At 47.1% G+C, this 17,422-nt stretch overlaps 1 protein-coding gene across 1 annotated transcript in view; it reads right to left on the reverse strand.

Annotated features, from left to right (window-relative positions):
- Positions 1 to 14,587, reverse strand: part of tara (SERTA domain-containing protein 2 taranis) — a 51,323-nt gene extending 36,736 nt beyond the window's left edge. The window contains exon 1 of the mRNA XM_017906551.1: positions 14,281 to 14,587. Coding sequence (XP_017762040.1) covers positions 14,281 to 14,301 — 21 coding nt within the window. The 5' untranslated portion in view covers positions 14,302 to 14,587. The remainder of the gene's footprint in view (positions 1 to 14,280) is intronic.
- Positions 14,588 to 17,422: the final 2,835 nt, after the last annotated feature.

Below are 17,422 nucleotides of genomic sequence, written 5' to 3' on the forward strand. Positions count from 1 at the left end.
GGAGGTACACACAGTGTGTGAGCGGTGTGTAGAGGGAGAGCCGGTAGTAGAAGAGGGCGACATCGCAATGCATCGACGCACACTCCGACGATTCCTATATGTCGCTACGCTGCTCGCTGCCACTCTCTCTCTCTCCCTCTCTCTCTCTACCCTTTCTCTCGCTCATCCACGTGTGTTTACATCGTACTTTGCGCTATATACGAACCGGTGCCCCCTGTAACGCGAGAACCTCTCACGCATACACGTGGATCATCCACCCCCTCCCCGCGTAGAAAGTACATAAACTGTCCTCGTTCGCGTCGATATCGTCAGCTGTTGCTTCTTCCTCTGTTGCGTCGCGCGGAGAGACTCTCCTACGCGCGTGCATCCTATACGCCACGAACCCCGTCGTCCAGGTGGGCTCTCCTCGACTAACCGATCCAGGTTACCTCCTCCCCGCGCCACTGCCCGATATACGCCACGTCGCGTTCGCCATGCCTATCGTCCATGCCAATCTAGAGCTTCGCGGCTTCCCGTTGCACGCGTTAATCGCGATTCCGCGTTTCATACCGGTACCGTGTAAGAACCCCAAGATTGGGATTCGCTTTTGACACGTGGACCCAACGTTTTCACATTCGCGATGCCCACTGTGGAGGAACGCGGAGGAATCCGAAGGATAGGTCCTAACGCGTGAATTACCGCGATAGCGACGGTACCACGATGATCCCTAGAAACGAAGCATCCCCAATGCGATGCCACCTTTATCACCTATGCTACAAAAAGGAACCCATAAGATAGGTACCGATCGGATGAGCGAATTACCACGATGGCGACGGTACCACGATGATCCCTAGAAACGAAGCATCCTCAATGCGATTCAATCTTTGCTACCAATGCTACGAAAAGGACCCCAAAGAATCAGCTCCAATTGCACGCGTGAGTTTGCACGTGTGCAATGGTACCTCAACCCTAGAAACGAAGCATCCTCAATGCGATTCAATCTTTGCTACCAATGCTACTAAAAGGACCCCAAAGAATCAGCTCCAATTGCACGCGTGAGTTTGCACGTGTGCAATGGTACCTCGATGAACCCTAGAAACGAAACTACCCACAAGAAAAACCTAATGATCAGAGCGTTATTAGGAATTCGTGGATCACGTCACGGCGATTAAACGCGACCATAAATCACGTTTCCACGCTATCCACTCGCGGCGTACAAGAACGCCACGATCGGACCCCGTTCTAAAGCGTAAATCGCGAGTACCGCGGAGGAACTGAGCGGTTCGGCTGTGCCCAGGCGTGTAAACGGCCACGCGAAGCATTGTCCCCCGCGTACACGAGCCGTTTCACGTGAGAACACGCTTGTCGCGGCGCGCGCGATTGTCAATGTCACGAGGACGCGCGACTACCTCTATTAAACGCGTGTGCACGGTAGGCACACGCCGTCAGTCTCCTCGTTTCGACCGCTTGGCGGGAAGAACGAGGGCCGCGAGACCGTATTGCATATGCGGCGACACGTGCTCGCTCTTGCGGTCGCGGTACACTCGCAATGTACTCGCACACCACCTTCTTCTCTGTGTCCGTTCGATTCGTCCGAGTCTATCCACGAATGCCTGTGTACGTACACACACCTGTGGTTGCACGCCTCAACGCTGTATTTCCATTTTCCAGACGCTGGCGTCCAAAGTTCGCGACGCTCATTCTTACTACCATTCGACTAATACCGCGCAAGTTTCTATTTTTATTCCAGTCTTTTCCTTTCTCTTATCTTTATCTCTATTTTCCTCGCGGAACCTATATGTCGTTTGTAAAATATTCCAAAATTTCTTGAAATTCTCGAGTCGTTGATAGATACACCTGTATTTTATTATACACGCGATACGTGGGAATTGGAAATTTTGGTCTCTCGAAGCGGAGAAAAGAGAGAGCCGCGCGAGAGATCTCGATGTGGTAGGAGTCAGGTGGGTGTTTTATCTTCGGGGAATTATCTTTTTAACCTGCCGCGAGTGATTCGTTCGAGTTCTTTGGTTTCGCGGGAAGTTTGGAAAGCGATGTTATAGCGAGATCGTTCGGGGCTGCGGTATAAACACCGTGGCGAGGTAATTAGAGTAGAGATATCGGTGTGCGAGTTTCAAAGTCAGGAGGTGAACGTGTTACCCGGTTGGTAAGGTACGGAGTACACTTCTCGCGTAGCTGCACGTCGTTTTTATCGGGATCCTTTTGGTTTTCCGCGTTGCTATTTACGTGTTGTTTGTATTCCAATATTTCCGTGAAATTGCCAAACGCGAAAAGCAAACGTGACGCAATGACTGCGTCAGTGAGCGTCAGTTGGATGACTGCAACCGCGAACGATGTTATCGGCACGGTATCATCGGTGTAGGTGTGCATCTAATGCCGAGGTCAAGTTAAATATTCGATTGTGTACTATCTAACCCTCACACGGATTACGCATTACAGTTCTGCGTTTCCTGTTCTAAATAGACAGCTTTGGGGTCACTCCCATGACCCCCGTGTGCCCTAGAAAAATTCTTTCCCACCTAGCTATTCGATTTTGTTAAATGGGTAAGACGAGCTATTCAAATATAAAACAAAATATATGAAACCAAACTTACTGGAAAATTAAAATTAATTTTAATCAATTTTAATTTTAATTTTAATTTTCCATATGTTGTTCACCAGATACGCTACATTCGAGCTGTTTCCACGCCAATGACTGAATTTTACTATCAATGTCGCGGTCACGACGTTGCTTTCTATACGTGTATCCTTGTCCCGAATCGCATTATTCGCAACACTACTATTAAAATAAAAATCTGTAACAATAACGCGGAAATAATTTCTTGGGAACCGAATTTTCGATGCAAAGTTATTCCAAATACACTTATATGCGTGTATATACGTATCTGTGTGTGCAATTGGACAACGAATGAAAATGTTAAAAAATGAATGAAAACGTTGAAAATAAAATTGCAAAATTCAGGGATCAAGCAACGAAGGGTTAAGGGAAGCTGGGATTCGCGTTGTACCCTTCGTTACCAGATGTACTCGACGAATTATCTTTAGTAGCCAAGGGATACTGCAGAGTTAAGTATTTGGTAACACTGTTCGTCGTTATTGGCAACTGAAACGAGCGAGCCAACTTTATCGTTGGTATTCTACGTCAGAGGCTCAAAGCTGCTGCACGAAGTAGATTTAAACGATATATCGCGTGCAATGATCGAACTATTCCGCTGAACAGGACTTTTCGTTACTCGGTTGGCTATAGGAGACTTTGCAAGCTTAAACAGAAGAGCACCATGAACGAAATAACCCCATAAACAAATTTTTCTAATTCCACGAGTCCTACGGATTTCTAGGATCTCTTCGAGATTCCTACGCCACTATAAGACCCTTGGGGGTCCTTAAAAATTTTTAGATCCCCCGAAACTGCGAAGATTTTTAATATTTTCCAACGTTGTTAAAATTTCCAAGATTTTTAAGATCCTACATCCGAATATTCGGAAGATGTTCGAGAGATCTTGAAACTTTCGAGATTTCCAAAAATTTGCCTTGTTCCAAGTACCATAAGCGTGGATAGTTTTATTGGTATTTTTGCCCCGAGGAAATAAAGCTCGTGGATGGAAACGCGATGAGAAAGGGCAACGGTACACTGAACATTAGCAATCGTAGGAGCAGCGAGCACCGCAAGCGGGTTTCATTCATCCGGAGAACAATAAAGGAGGCACGAGCCGCTGATATAATTTCGAACAGCGAGTGAACAATGCCGGTGCCGGTAAAGACTAATAAAAGTACAATATAAGGGTGCCGGTAAAGAGAGGAGGAAGAGGTGGAGAGAGAGAGAGAGAGAGAGAGAGAGAGGGAAAGGGAGGAAAAAGAGCGGAAAGAGAGAAAGAAAGATAGCGGAGGGTTACGCTGCGAGGATTAAAGGTTCAAGGCCGAATAACAGCGGGGCAAAGGGAGAGGATCATTGGGTAAACGAAACGCAGAGGAGCGAGAGGAGAGTGGAGAGCCGTTGGCGAAACAAGGGTCGAGGAGTGACACGATGGCTGCGAGCAACACCTGCTCGCATGGGCCGTGTATAAGAAGATTCTACGAGGAAACCGCAATGAGCGGCCTCCGGTGAACAGGTGCCATTATTCCTGTTTCATTATATCGACGGGGCCATCTAAACGCCTAGAAAAAGGGAACATTTTTCTCTGGTCGTTAACCTTTCCCCACGCTTCCTTTCATCCCTTTAAATTCCACCGGACTATCGCTATTTGCCAACCACCTTCACCCGCCGCCATTATCTATGCAGACATTCGTTAGCTCACGGATTATTCTCTTTCGACCATTTCGATCGCTCATTGACTCGTCGCTAACAATCCTAACGTTATTTTAACGCGAAAGACGGCGTTTTAGATCTTCCCGAGTCGTCTGGAATGAAAAATTCGAGAAACGCATCGAAAAATCGTCTAACTTTTATCAATCGTTTATGTACCTGTAGCGACGATCATTCTCATTTTCCCCACTAGATGGATTCCAACTTGAAGGAAGTCCGAGGACTTTCTCGCGAGTCCTCGGAAAACCTACGCTTCCTACATATATAACTTCAAGACTTTCTAATAGTATCAGGGTTTAAGGCAGGGCCTGATAGGTTGTCTTACTGATGAGTCCACTAAAAGGACCCAGAACGAGACGCGTATCATCCCGTCTTCCTCTTCCTTTAGTTCCTTCTAACACCACCGTCACTCGAGGACCCCTGCTATCAACTGATTACTACAATAATTGTGAGGATGGACCCCCCCCCCCCCCCCAAAATACCGATTTCATCCGCGACAAAATTGCGTCAGAATTTACGAGAAATTTATCATTTCGAGACTACGAACGAAAAGCTCGATTAAAGCGTTAAACGCTACGCCAGTGCCTAGGACCCGGCGCTAAGGTCCGCGAGGGCCCGCAAGATAGCTAACTATGAGGTGAACGCAACGGCACCGTAAAACCAACGTGGTTCTTAACGTATTAAACGTAATACCATAGTAAATTTCGATATCGTTACAAAGATAACACGGAAAAACCAATAGTCACACACACACACACATATATGAATAAACTGGGATGAAACATTGTACCTATCAAAAGATCCCCTACCAGTTTTCCAGAAACAAAGAAAAACCTACCTTCACGTAGAGTGGAAAGAGTATGAAAAACTGAAAGTTGCCCCCTATGACCTACCTAGCTCCCAAAAATCGACCACGGGCCTGATCCAGCAAGCACATGGACCAAACGACGCGCCAAGCCATGACGAAACTGAACGGAAAGGTGAAGTTTCTCTGGATGCGTTTTCACGCGAACGGGGGATGATATCAATCGACGCAATGACGAGGTCTGTGCAGGATCGATTAGAAGCGAGAATCGCCTCTCGAATCCCCGACCACGCGAGAGCCTCGCAGAGACTGCTGGCCTCGCTGCTGGTTTAGCCTCTCGTATTCCCTTCGCAATTACGAAAGCATCAACGTGGTGGGCGTGAAATTTGCTCGTACAAAAGCTTCATCACGGCGGAAAGATGGAGACGAGAGGAGAGGGCAGAGCCCAGTAGAGAGAGGCGAGTTCTCGCGGCTAACCTTAACCTACCGCAAAGCTGTCTTCACCCTCACGCGAACGGGGCAAGAGATACGTCTTTATCGATGCTTCTGCACGCGCGAGGAGATCCAACCGATCGATACGCGCGCTCATGGGGCCCCGTGCACGCGTACCCTTTGTAACGGGTCGCTTTTCGTGGACACTGGCTGACCGCTTTCGACTAGTCTCGCTGGGTACCGTTAACGGCGCGTGGCTGGAATCCTCGAAAGTCAGACACCCGCTGAGAACCAAGGTTTTTTCTCCTATTTATGCTAATCTCGGGGTGTTATATAGCCACGGGGAACCGGGATTTATTTCGATACTTCGCCGCAACGTGCAATCGAATTAGACGCGTGAGTTATGGCTACGTTCCTTCGCTAAATCATCCTCCTGCCCCTCGTGCCCTACACACCCCCGCCGGTCGATCGGGCCCTAGCCGATGGAAGGTGGCCTAAGCGCAAAATCACGCTAACGAAGTGGAAGTTAACGAGACATGTCTGGTAGTCTGCTTGGAACCGTTTCCAAATTTAATAGGATTTAAGGCTTGCTGCATGATGATTCTAATATTTCGTCATTTGGGTTAGGGTCCTCCTTATCGAGTGACCACTTTTAGACATTCGATCGGAAATTTTATACTTGCATTCGGATATTATTCGATATTCATTTACCTATCGTTTAGCGTTAATTTTTACAATTTATAGGCGTAAATTGTGATTCGAGGAGTGAACTAATTTTATTCCCCCTTTTCGACTTACTCCTTCATAGATCAGAATTACTTGTAATGGCAATTACCTGTACCCCCATATCCATTTATGTCCATAATTTTTTCGCAGATTCGCATACACTTTCATTCGTTCATCCAATCAGAGTTCGGTATCCCTCGGTACACAAACGTGCCCAACGCGTTCCCCATCTTTGTACAATAACCACGAAAACTGTGATAAGACTGCAGGATAGTTCTGGAAGCCTAAAGGCTTTGGAAAATTCTTTAACACGTTATCAATTAACAAATAATGACATCGCTGGTCCAACCGTAGTTATTTATATATCGCCGCTCATCGGCCATTGTTACTTCGCCGATACCATGTTTTCGAAATGGCTACTCATCGGGCCTCGCCGTAGTCGCGGACGAAGGGGCACGAGCCTTGCCTACGTTCAGCCTAACTCGTTTTACGAAGACAAATAAAAGAAGAAATTCAACGTAAAAACTTTGTCACACCGGGTATATACATGCTATTTCACCAACGAGTGTTCACATTCTAATCGAATTAGAAAAATATCGTCAACCATAGCCAAAGAATCTCCTAAACCACGTAAAACGACCAAGTTACAAATTCAACCGGGAAACCAGGTTGGAATCTCGCGCGAGGACGATACTCGTTGTCGCATCGATACTCGTTTTAATTTTCCTGCGCGAGGAGAGAGAGGAAGAGAGATTACGCACGGAGAGCGAAGAAATAAACCGCACCGACTCTCGTTTTCATTTGTAACGCGCGGAGCGTGACACGCGAACGCTTCGAGTTCGTCACGTCGATGCGTGAATTACGACACGAGCGCGCGCGCGCGAGCACACACACGGGTGGTCGCGAATTTTTCAATCGGCCGGAGGCGCGCCGGTAAAACGTAAACAAAACGGGACACCGAGTGCAACGCGAAGCTTGTCTCGCGGCGCGTGTACGCGACAACGCGCGGCCACGTGGGCCCCGGTTTGTCTTTGCATCGAAAGGGGACAGTGGGAGATGCCAGACGCAACGTAACATTCGTAATTCGTGATTCACCGATGTTATCAGCGGCCGCCAAACAGTGGCGTAGGTCGCTGTGTGTACACCTCTATCTCCGCTCGCGAAACCCCGACGCGCGTGGGTGTATTCCTTCGATTCCCCGTGCGTCTCCCCGCCTTGGTTTAATTACGAATATAGTCGTAGGTCGAGGATCCGATAAAATTACAGAAGCCTCCCCTTTATCGTCTTATCCGATGGTCGTACTTCGATCGGGATAAAATTCGATTCGCGAAAATGGAAAAATTTGTGAAGAAAATTTGGGGGTGGGGGACTCAATTGTGATTTTTAGCCACTTGCGCTGGAAAGACGTGCCACGCACGTTGTGATACTTTTGTGACAGAATCGCCAACGACGTGCCACGCACGTTGTAATGCTTTTGTGACAGAATCGCCAATGACGTGCCACGCACGTTGTAATGCTTTTGTGACAAAATCGCCGACGACGTGCCACCCACGTTGCAATGCTTTTGTCGCAGAATCATCAACGACGTGCCACGCACGTTGTAATGCTTTTGTAACCAAATCGCCAACGTCGTGCCACCCACGTTGTAATGCTTTTGTCGCAGAATCATCAACGACGTGCCACGCACGTTGTAATACTTTTGTGACAGAATCGCCAACAACGTGCCACGCACGTTGTAATGCTTTCGTCGCAGGATCGTCAACGACGTGCCATACACGTCGTCAGGCAATTGTCACAGAAACATTGGGCCGTTCTGGCACACGAGTCTGTGTATTTCTTGCCAGCGCAAATGGTTAACCCTTTGGTAAGGAACGATGACTTTTGTGTCCTGAAACTATCTCGAAGTTGAAAGCCAATGGTAGGCAATAATTTTGAAATTACGCGTGAAATGTCGAAACGAATGATATCGTCGTGCTTGGAAAAATTTAAGAAAATGCCTTCGAAGACTTAGACTTCTGATCACTTCTCTGATCACTGTAATATAGAATAATAATAACAAGTACGAATAAGTATGGAGACTGCGAGTGAATTTTTGCAATAGAATCGAAAGATTGGGAAATATAATGGCGGCTGAAACACGTGATGGAGAATGTACCCGTAACGAGAGATGAGAATATTATATAATACAGCAGGATAATAATATAATAACAGTGGATACATGTATATTTAGCGTGGATTAATATAGAAAATGTGTTATATAATCTCGGTTTTTGTTAGAACTTGGAAATACAACCGTGGTGTTTGATTTCGAATTTTCTAGTCTAAAATTAATACCACAGTAAATTTAGATCAATGTAAATATAGGTGCTTATCGTGTCTCTCGGTAATTCGTTCGAGTTATTTATCAACTGCTATCATCGTTCTCTTACAATAACCAATTCGAGATATTAAATTGATCCTATTCCACCGGTTATGTAATTTCATCCTATCAGTGCATATAGATCAGTTAAGACTAAAATATAGTTTAAAGTGCACGAACAAAGATTTACTTCATACCAGCTCGCGCGTACTCTCGAATCTTCGTCTGCTAAACTTTCTACTTCTCGATTTTCACGTAAACGTTCGTTAAACTCGCGATCCGTATCACGGTGTATGCAGATAATACATTCGATTTTCGCATGACTCTTTTATTCGAGAATTATCCAGTTATGCGAACGCAACAACGTCGTCATTCGAACTCGAAGAAGGAAAAATTTTCACGAATTGCAATGGCACAAACGATCCAGGAGTAACTACGAACTCGCTTCTTGTAAACCACGAGCACCGAATTTAATTTTCTATACACACGATGGACACGAATTTCTATCTACGTTAGCGTCCACGATTAGGTTTGCATGATACTATATACTGTACGCTAATTTTTTATTATACCGATATCAGTTTCGTATCAAATCTTCAAAAACTGTCTGTTGGGATAGACGTCGAGACATGTCCTAGTACAACGCAAGCTAAAAGTACAACGCACCAGTGAATTCTCTATCCTAGGCAAAAAACAAACCCGACCCGGTGTATAAAGCATGTCAATTTATACGACATTTGGCAATTTTAAATTCGCCCATTCGTCCTCTCTCCCCCCATCGCAAAAATCCCCGCAGCTCGCGAGCCTAACCCTAAACCCTCAGCAGACAAAGGAAAAACCCTGTTCGAAAAGTACTCAGACTCGTCCGGTTACATGTCCAAGTCTCCCTCTCTCTATCTTCTCTCCAAAATTCCCAGAACTCGCCAACTTATATATAATCCAGCCGCTATTGTGCTCCCCGCCGCCTAGCCAAAGAACAAACCCTATTTACGAAACACGCTAATTTGTCAGTGACACGCGTACACCGTGAGCATATCAAATATCGTTACCTCAGCCTCGCGTTCCTGCCTCGTCCGCGAAATTCCCAGAAACATCCAGATATAACCCCGACCGACGACAAGCGTACCCCCGCAATCCTGGCAACGAAAGGATAAACTAAAAAGCTGGCGAAGCTACAGCCCCGGTGGACCAACGATCGAGAGGGGGCGAAAAAACGCGTGCGACCGGGTTCTCCAGAGGCATTCGACTCCCACGTTGCAGACCGGCGAGAACACACGCGCGTACGCGAAGGAACCAGCAAATTGCCGGTGCGCGGCGAGTGCGAGGAGGACGGGGCCAGCGGAGAGAGAGGGCGGCACTGCGGGCGGCGGGCGCGCGAGAGAGACAGAGCGACGTGCACACGCACGGTTGCTCTGCATGCATTTAAAACGGGGACGCGGCCCGTAAATCACGTAGTAGAGCCTCGGCTCGGCTCGTTGCGGTGCAACGACGGAGAGGACGTTGCGCGCCACCGCCGCCACGTGGTTTTCGCGGCAAAACTATGCGGCCGCCACACGCCGGGCGAATTTATGAATGGGAGAAGCCTATTGACAGATCGCGCGTCGATAACTCTCTCGTTAATGGCCCGTGATGGTGGGTGAGCGGCTCGATGCGCCGCAGGAGGACGAGGAGGTGGAGGAGGAGCAGCTGCTGGAGGCCAGGCCGACCAAGGAGGGTAACGGGGGAAACTTGGACTCGCTTTATGCCGCCGGTGCTCGCGGCACACGCCGTTCCCGAGGTGCCACCACATTCTTTGTCCTTTTGGCCGCTGAAAAATCCTCCGCGACCGCTTCGCCTTCCTTCCGTGGCGCTAGCGTCGCCTAGCGCTAGGGACTCGCGATTTCGGTTTCCCCTAATCGGCCGATTACTCCCCGATACCCGTTCGTACACACGCGGACCGACTCCCCCGGTGTGCCTTTGGATCAGAGAAAATGACGGAGCTTGTCGGACTCGATTGATTCGAAGGAGATTGGTGATACATAAAAATAAGTAAGAATAGTTCCTCGTAAATTATATTTATTTGCTTATGAATTTTTAAGGTTGACAATTGAGACAGGTGATACAAAGGTTGAAACATTTGGTTTCTCGTGTGTCTTGGCGTATTGAGAAAGTTATTCACCGAGTGATACATCTGATCGGTTTGATATCTGGGATAGAGGCGAAGGGGCTCGGGGTTGCGAATTTGATCTCGTGATTTGGAGAAGAGATTGGAGGGATGATCTATACGTGTTTGGTTGCACTTTATCTTAGTCGTCATTCAGAATAAATATAGTGACAAAGTTACTGCGAATAGGTAATAACCTCTGGAACTCGGCACGAGTTCTTCGGTAAAGTAAAATCTCACGGTATGAGCTATATTTGTCCTGTAAGACGTTTTACATTTAATACGTATAACAAGGATAAGGAGGATTCTTGTGACATTTGGTTCTGCGTAGAAACACGTTTCGAAACCTACTACGCTATGCTACGTCATCACAAAATACCTGTGATTTTAATTCGGAGAGGTTAGGAATTAGATAAAAGCGAACAGAAGTACCAGACAGTTCTATGGAGATTGGTAATACCGAGGAGACCTTTGATATTAACCTATTCATCGATTAAAATAAACACAGCGACAATAATTACTAAGAATATGTATTCCATTTAGGAAATTATTCGAAGAGTTAACCTTAAAACACACGGTGACTCGAGAATTTTCCTTTCATCGAAAAATCACAGAAATTTCTCTATCTCTATACAAGAGCGAGGAAAAGTACCAGAAATTTCTACCTTTCCAAACGGGAGCGAGGATACACAGATGAAAGCGTAAGATGAGTTCTAACCTGTACGTTTCTAGTAAGATTGATTCCCGTCCGTGGAACAACTCGTTCACGGAAATTAGAAGAAAACGTTACACAAATAATCGATTTCTTCACGGCGTCCGTCGACGGGATTACGCGTCAGTTTTAGCCGATCGATCGGTCGACCGTATCGAAAGAAAATATCCCACTTACATAACAGTACCAAGCACAATCTGTCACTGACAGAGATACTTCTACCCGGTTTTATGGGTAAACGAGCTTCCCTCTGTCGTTAAAAATCGTAAGAACGACAACAAACGCGAGGACGCGAAAAATCCCGTGAAAAATCGACGATGGGGTTTCAGTGGTTGGCAGAATTGACGGAGCAGCACCGTCCGTCGGACGCTTTCGAACGCATCCCTCGATCGTGTTCGTTGCGCTGCTGCGGAATTCGCGCGAACTAGCGGCGAAAAATACGCTACGTTGCAACACGAAACGCGTGGTCTCTTCGTATATTCTCGGACCGAACGAATCGTCGAAACTCGATACGCGAATATTCGATCGCGTGAGAAACGACTCTAGGTAGAGGAGAAAAAATCGGCGAGAAGACCGGGATGTCCGAGAGAGCACTGGGATTCGGTGGAAATTCGTGGTCGACGCACGGGGTATAATAAAACTACGTATAAAGGTATCGGGAGTGCAGAGATTCGACCGGCTTGTCACCGTCGGCCCGATGCGGCCGTCACGCGAACGCGGCTATTTCTCGAGATACGCCTATCATGCATTGGCATTTCACTGACACGAAGCATTTTAGGGCATATTCATAGCCCGGGGGATAAACGACGAAGCTAGGAGGTTCGACACCGAGATGCTGCATAACCTGTATTCACTGTGCCCCTAGCTATAAGAAGCTGTGTCTTTGGGTTAAAGTACGGGGGTCCTACGAATTCTCAGCGATCACGGTATAATATATTCTCTAAATTTCCGTTCGCCTAATTCGACGTAGGCACGTGGAAATAAGTAATGGAAGATTCGGTGGGAATCGGTCGATCTAACTAAACCGGGCCATCGAGTGATCACGTATAAAATGGGAAAAAAAAGTCGGTTCTATCGCCTCCACGCGATCGGTGAGAAAAAAAAAGAGCAAAGGTAAATATATGCTTTTAAAAACATCCCTTAGAACAGAGTCGGGTTGTTGTCGTCGCGGTAACCATGACGACGTTGCCCCCTTGATGGTTGGTCATAACCGTGCCCCCTCCCCGCCACTTGGCGAACGTCGTACCCTTCTCCTTGCTCCTCACGGCGCACAGGCGACGCTAGGTTTCCTCCACAGCGCTGGCCAAGTAAAGAAGAGGCAGCCTCGGAGCCTCCGGTCACCTTTCTCTATCTCGCTCTCTCTCTTTATCGAGAACTCTTTCTCTGTCTTTCGCATCGTGTATATATATATATGTATACATGCATCTATATATATATATATATGTACATATAAACGTATATATATGTATATATAAGTATATATAAGCGTATATATATAAATTGTAGATATATATATACATACATATATATATATCTCTTCTCCGTGCTCTTATTCCTTCTCTATCGCTACCCCTCTCACTCACTCACTCTCTCTCTCTCTCTCTCCCTCGCTCTATCTCTTTCTCTCGCTCGTTCGCTCGCTCCCCCCCTCCAACCAGCGACCCACGACCCACCGTCGTTACCACAGCCACCTCGACCATCCCCTCGCCGCTCCAACTACGCCACCCAGCCGCGGCCACCGTCCTACCTCCACCTCCTCCACCTCCTCCTCCTGCTGCCGCCCGCTGCTGCTGCTGCTGCTGCTGCTGCTGCCGCTGCCGCCTCTACCCTCCCCCTCCCTCCGCCGCTCGTCACCAAGCCCAAGGAAACGCGGGATCGCTTCGAATTCAAACTACTGAACACGAGGTTACCACGCGTCAAATCTGACACTTCGGCACGACGTTGATCCGCCGTTGTAACGTTTTCTAGCCGGTGTCGAGAACACCGTCGGTGACGTGAAACCTTGCCGATTCTCCTCTACGGATCGTGGTCGTCGTTTCGAGAACATTTCGCTCGCCGAGAGAGACGATGGAACACGACGAAAAAGAGCAATCTCTCGCCTAAGAGTCCTTCCGAGAACGACGAATGAGAAAAAAAGTATTCGGAATTTATTTCTTTTTTTTTTTTTTTTTTTTTTACCCCGGCACCACGAAATACGTAGGATTGAGAGGCTCGCTAGCCGACGGGCGTGTTGCAAGGTTTCGAGAGACGGGTTTGCCGGTCGATACAATGGACGAGATCGTGCTAACGGCTAATCGATAGGACGAGATCGTGAAGGATGGTAAAAATGTCCAAGAGATTTGTCGCCTTTTCTGCCGTTCGTGTGCGCCAGCCTTTCACGTTACGAGAGGATAACTTTCAACCGCAAGTTGTGCTCGTCGCTTCGAAACGAGACGTTCTCTTGGATAGTCAGAGGCGAGTAATATATCCGAGGTATTCGTCGAAGGTTTAAGGAAAGTCACACACTGAAACACTTGAACGCACGGTCGAGATACACGGTTGTTCGACGATGGCTGAGGAACGTCGGGGAAGTAAACGAGGATAAAGTCCCTTCGCGTACGAAGACCGAGCTCGAGGAACGAGCAAAGATTTTTCACAGCGAACGGCACACAACCACCTCGTAGCCGTGGTGTCGTGTTCACGTAACGCTCTCTTGGCTGGTCGTACAGGAACGTTAGAGACAGGCGAACACAGGCCGGGCACAGTTTCGGAAGGAAAAAAAAAATTGTGGAGAAAAAAAACTGACGTAGCACTTCTCACTCACCTGACTTACGTCGCACCACATTATTATTTCGCTGGCACTGACGACAGCATCTTGGATCGGTCGTGTACCATACACAGTATAGCGCAATGGTTTTTTGTTTTCAGTGAAGAAACAGTACGTGAAATCGAAGCTCCACACCGTCGGTGTACGCTCCGTGAAACGCTCTGTTCGTTTTCTCTTTCACAGTCTCACGAAATGCACTCACGATTGCGGATACATTCGTTGCCGTTTGCTTGTACCTCGCGTTTCGGAATACCGCCTGACTAGCTCGTCGAGTAACACCACACGATCACTTCGAGTGAACGACACGACTCTCACCGACGAGCCTACTAGTGACTGGCTGGCCATGCAAAGCATTACTGAATACTCTGACAACAGTACTCGTCGAGTGCCGCCGCTCGGTTTTCCCCCGAGCGTGCGCTCGGCTGTTTCCGTTGGACCTCGGCCCACCTGCACTCTAGCACGACGGCACGGCACACAGTGCCGTAGCTACGCTACGTCGCGCCTTTCCCTTCTTCTCCCGTCTATCTCCCAATCGCTCGTTACGATCTTCTCGCACGAAACTTGCGTATTTTCTTGACTTCGAAAATTATATTATCCGCTCCGCGAATTATACTACGCTATACAGGCTCGGTGAAACGATGCGAAATAAAATCGCCCTTATCGATTTTCGCTACTACGACTGTTCCCGGAGCGGTAAAATTTTTTGATTCGTATTGATCTCGTTATATAACGCGTATACTACGTACACAGATTTACGTTACATTATCGCCGGGATCATGCGTAAATTAATATTTCCTAATGTTCGGGGGAAAAAATGCACCTCTTGAATGAACGTAAATTAAAGGGTCCTGGCTATTCTCCAGCCTGTAAAGTTGTAATAACGGGAGCGTGGCGGGTACTTTAATGTTCGCGAAGAAAGTTTCGGAATTTATTTTTACACGCTACCGGTTGTCTGCGCGTAGCCAAAGTAACACGCGTCATTGTGTGTATTTTGTTCGTACGAAATCACGCGGAATGAATTTCATGAATATCGACGCTCGATCATGCCGATGATTTAGATGTTCGATCGAATAATTTTTTGCGCAATGGCGCGGCCGCCGACAATACGAATCCATTAGAGCGTTAGCTAAATTGTTTCGATATATCTATCAAAATACGCGTGAGAAAATTAAAATAGTTCTGCGTTTCAATGATTTACTACGCCGGCCGATTGGATTTCGAATTCGATAAATTATTTTTAAAAGCCATTGTACATCGAAAAGCGAACAGCATATTGTCGACATTCGACCGGTGGTAGATTTCGTACGGGCGGAAGGGTGCGTTCTATTCACGCCACGTAAATTAATTGTATAATTGATATTGAATATCCTCGGATTGTTTATGCCATTCAGGTTGCTCATAGAAAGGAAATTCATTGTTTAAATGTATGATTTTGAAATGTAATCGATGCTTTTATAGAGGCTGATTTATACCCTGATTTATGATACGTGTGCGACATTTAAAAAAACCGCGAAAATAGCTAGCATAGGTTAGGACGACGCACTTGTTAGAGGCGGAAAGGACAAGGGAAGGGGAAAGACCACGTGCCCTTACAGCCTCGCCAAAGAAGGTAAGCGTATCGGATTTAAGGTATTTAAAATCTACGTTTTCTAAATAGCCGGTGAAAATTTTATAAACCACGCGAAATTTCGTTTCCATCGATAAACAAGTAGATACGTGTTTACCGCGTATTTAATAAATATTTGTTTTTATCTCGCTCGTGGGACGAGTTTAATTTTGTCCAATTAAATACGAGAATTAACGTTGCAACGTTTTTCATATAAAAGTGTTTGCACTAACATTGACGTGAAAAATTGTTCTGCGCGAGAAAGTGCACGATAGTCTGGGTCTCGCTCGATGAAAGTTACGGGAGAATGGATTGAGCTACGATGAAAAATTTGATCCGGCGCAAAAACTCAAAATGACTTAGGCCATTCGATAGGTACTACCGAGAACTATTTCGCGAACCTCGCAATTCTCGCGTCGTTTATCAGCAAGTTTCTTATGCCGCGCGCCCGAATTATACGCTATCGAACGATATAAAATCCTCACAGAAATCATCCGACGATATAGCATAATTACACGCCACGCTGGTGTGTGCACGGTGATTTCTTTTAATAAAATTCGTCAATTTTTTCCATTCGATCGAGATTTCAGAAAGCGAATTTACCGACTACGTTATCGAATTATCACGGCGTGACTCGTTTCGTTTAATTTTTGAAACGCGAACGGAAAATAATTCGAAAAATTATGCAGGAGAAAATGATTTCGTAAAACGCACGACAAAGGAGGAAAAATATTTACGAAGAAGAAAGAAAGAAAAATCGGAATATTTTTAGCGTTAGGATAGATATACGGGAAGAATTTAAGCGTTCGATATAAAGTCGAAACGGCGGCTCGATTTCGATTTCGAGGCTACGAAACGGGGAACTCGTAGACACCGGGGCCCCCGAGTACGAGGGAGTCTGCCCAACGCCGTTAGCTTCGAAACCCGCCACTGACTGTCAGTGTCTATACGGCAAGCAGCGCAAGAGCGCTCGAAGGCCTCGGCTCTTGCGAGCCAGCAACGAACGGCAGACAACGCCGCACGGATACCGCGCGCCACCTTCCATACGGCAAGCAGCCTAAGAAAATTCACCGCGAACATTTTTATTCGGTATCGGGTAAACGGGCCGCATCATCGGGACGCTTCGATCGCGAAACAACGGCGCGCAAATCGACGCATCGATCGTCGATCGTGGTTTCCCGGCAGGCCGGCTAATTTCGCGAATTTTGCGCGACATTCCGTAGGCAGCCCGAGGGGAGAGCGTGCTCGAGGCTCTGAGAAGCGTACGGCGGCGTATCGCGCGACGGCCAGAGCCGTCGGCGAAGCAGTTCTAAGCGAAGTCGTTTTCTCCGTGAAGGCGCGGTGAAAATGTCTTCCTCCTCCTCGCCGAGGAACCAACTTCTTTCTCCCTTCATTGTTGCTCGGTGTCTACTTACATATCCGAGCGCTCGCAGCGCCTTTTAACAGACAGAGAGGGAACTCGGACTTCTCGTTACCGCGTGAAAGTCCCTATGTCTATAACTTGAATTTCGATCGATTCCCTCGCTTCGCGGC

This window comes from Eufriesea mexicana, unplaced genomic scaffold (assembly GCF_001483705.2).
Source record: "Eufriesea mexicana isolate 0111107269 unplaced genomic scaffold, ASM148370v2 scaffold5604, whole genome shotgun sequence".
Lineage (NCBI taxonomy): Eukaryota > Metazoa > Arthropoda > Insecta > Hymenoptera > Apidae > Eufriesea > Eufriesea mexicana.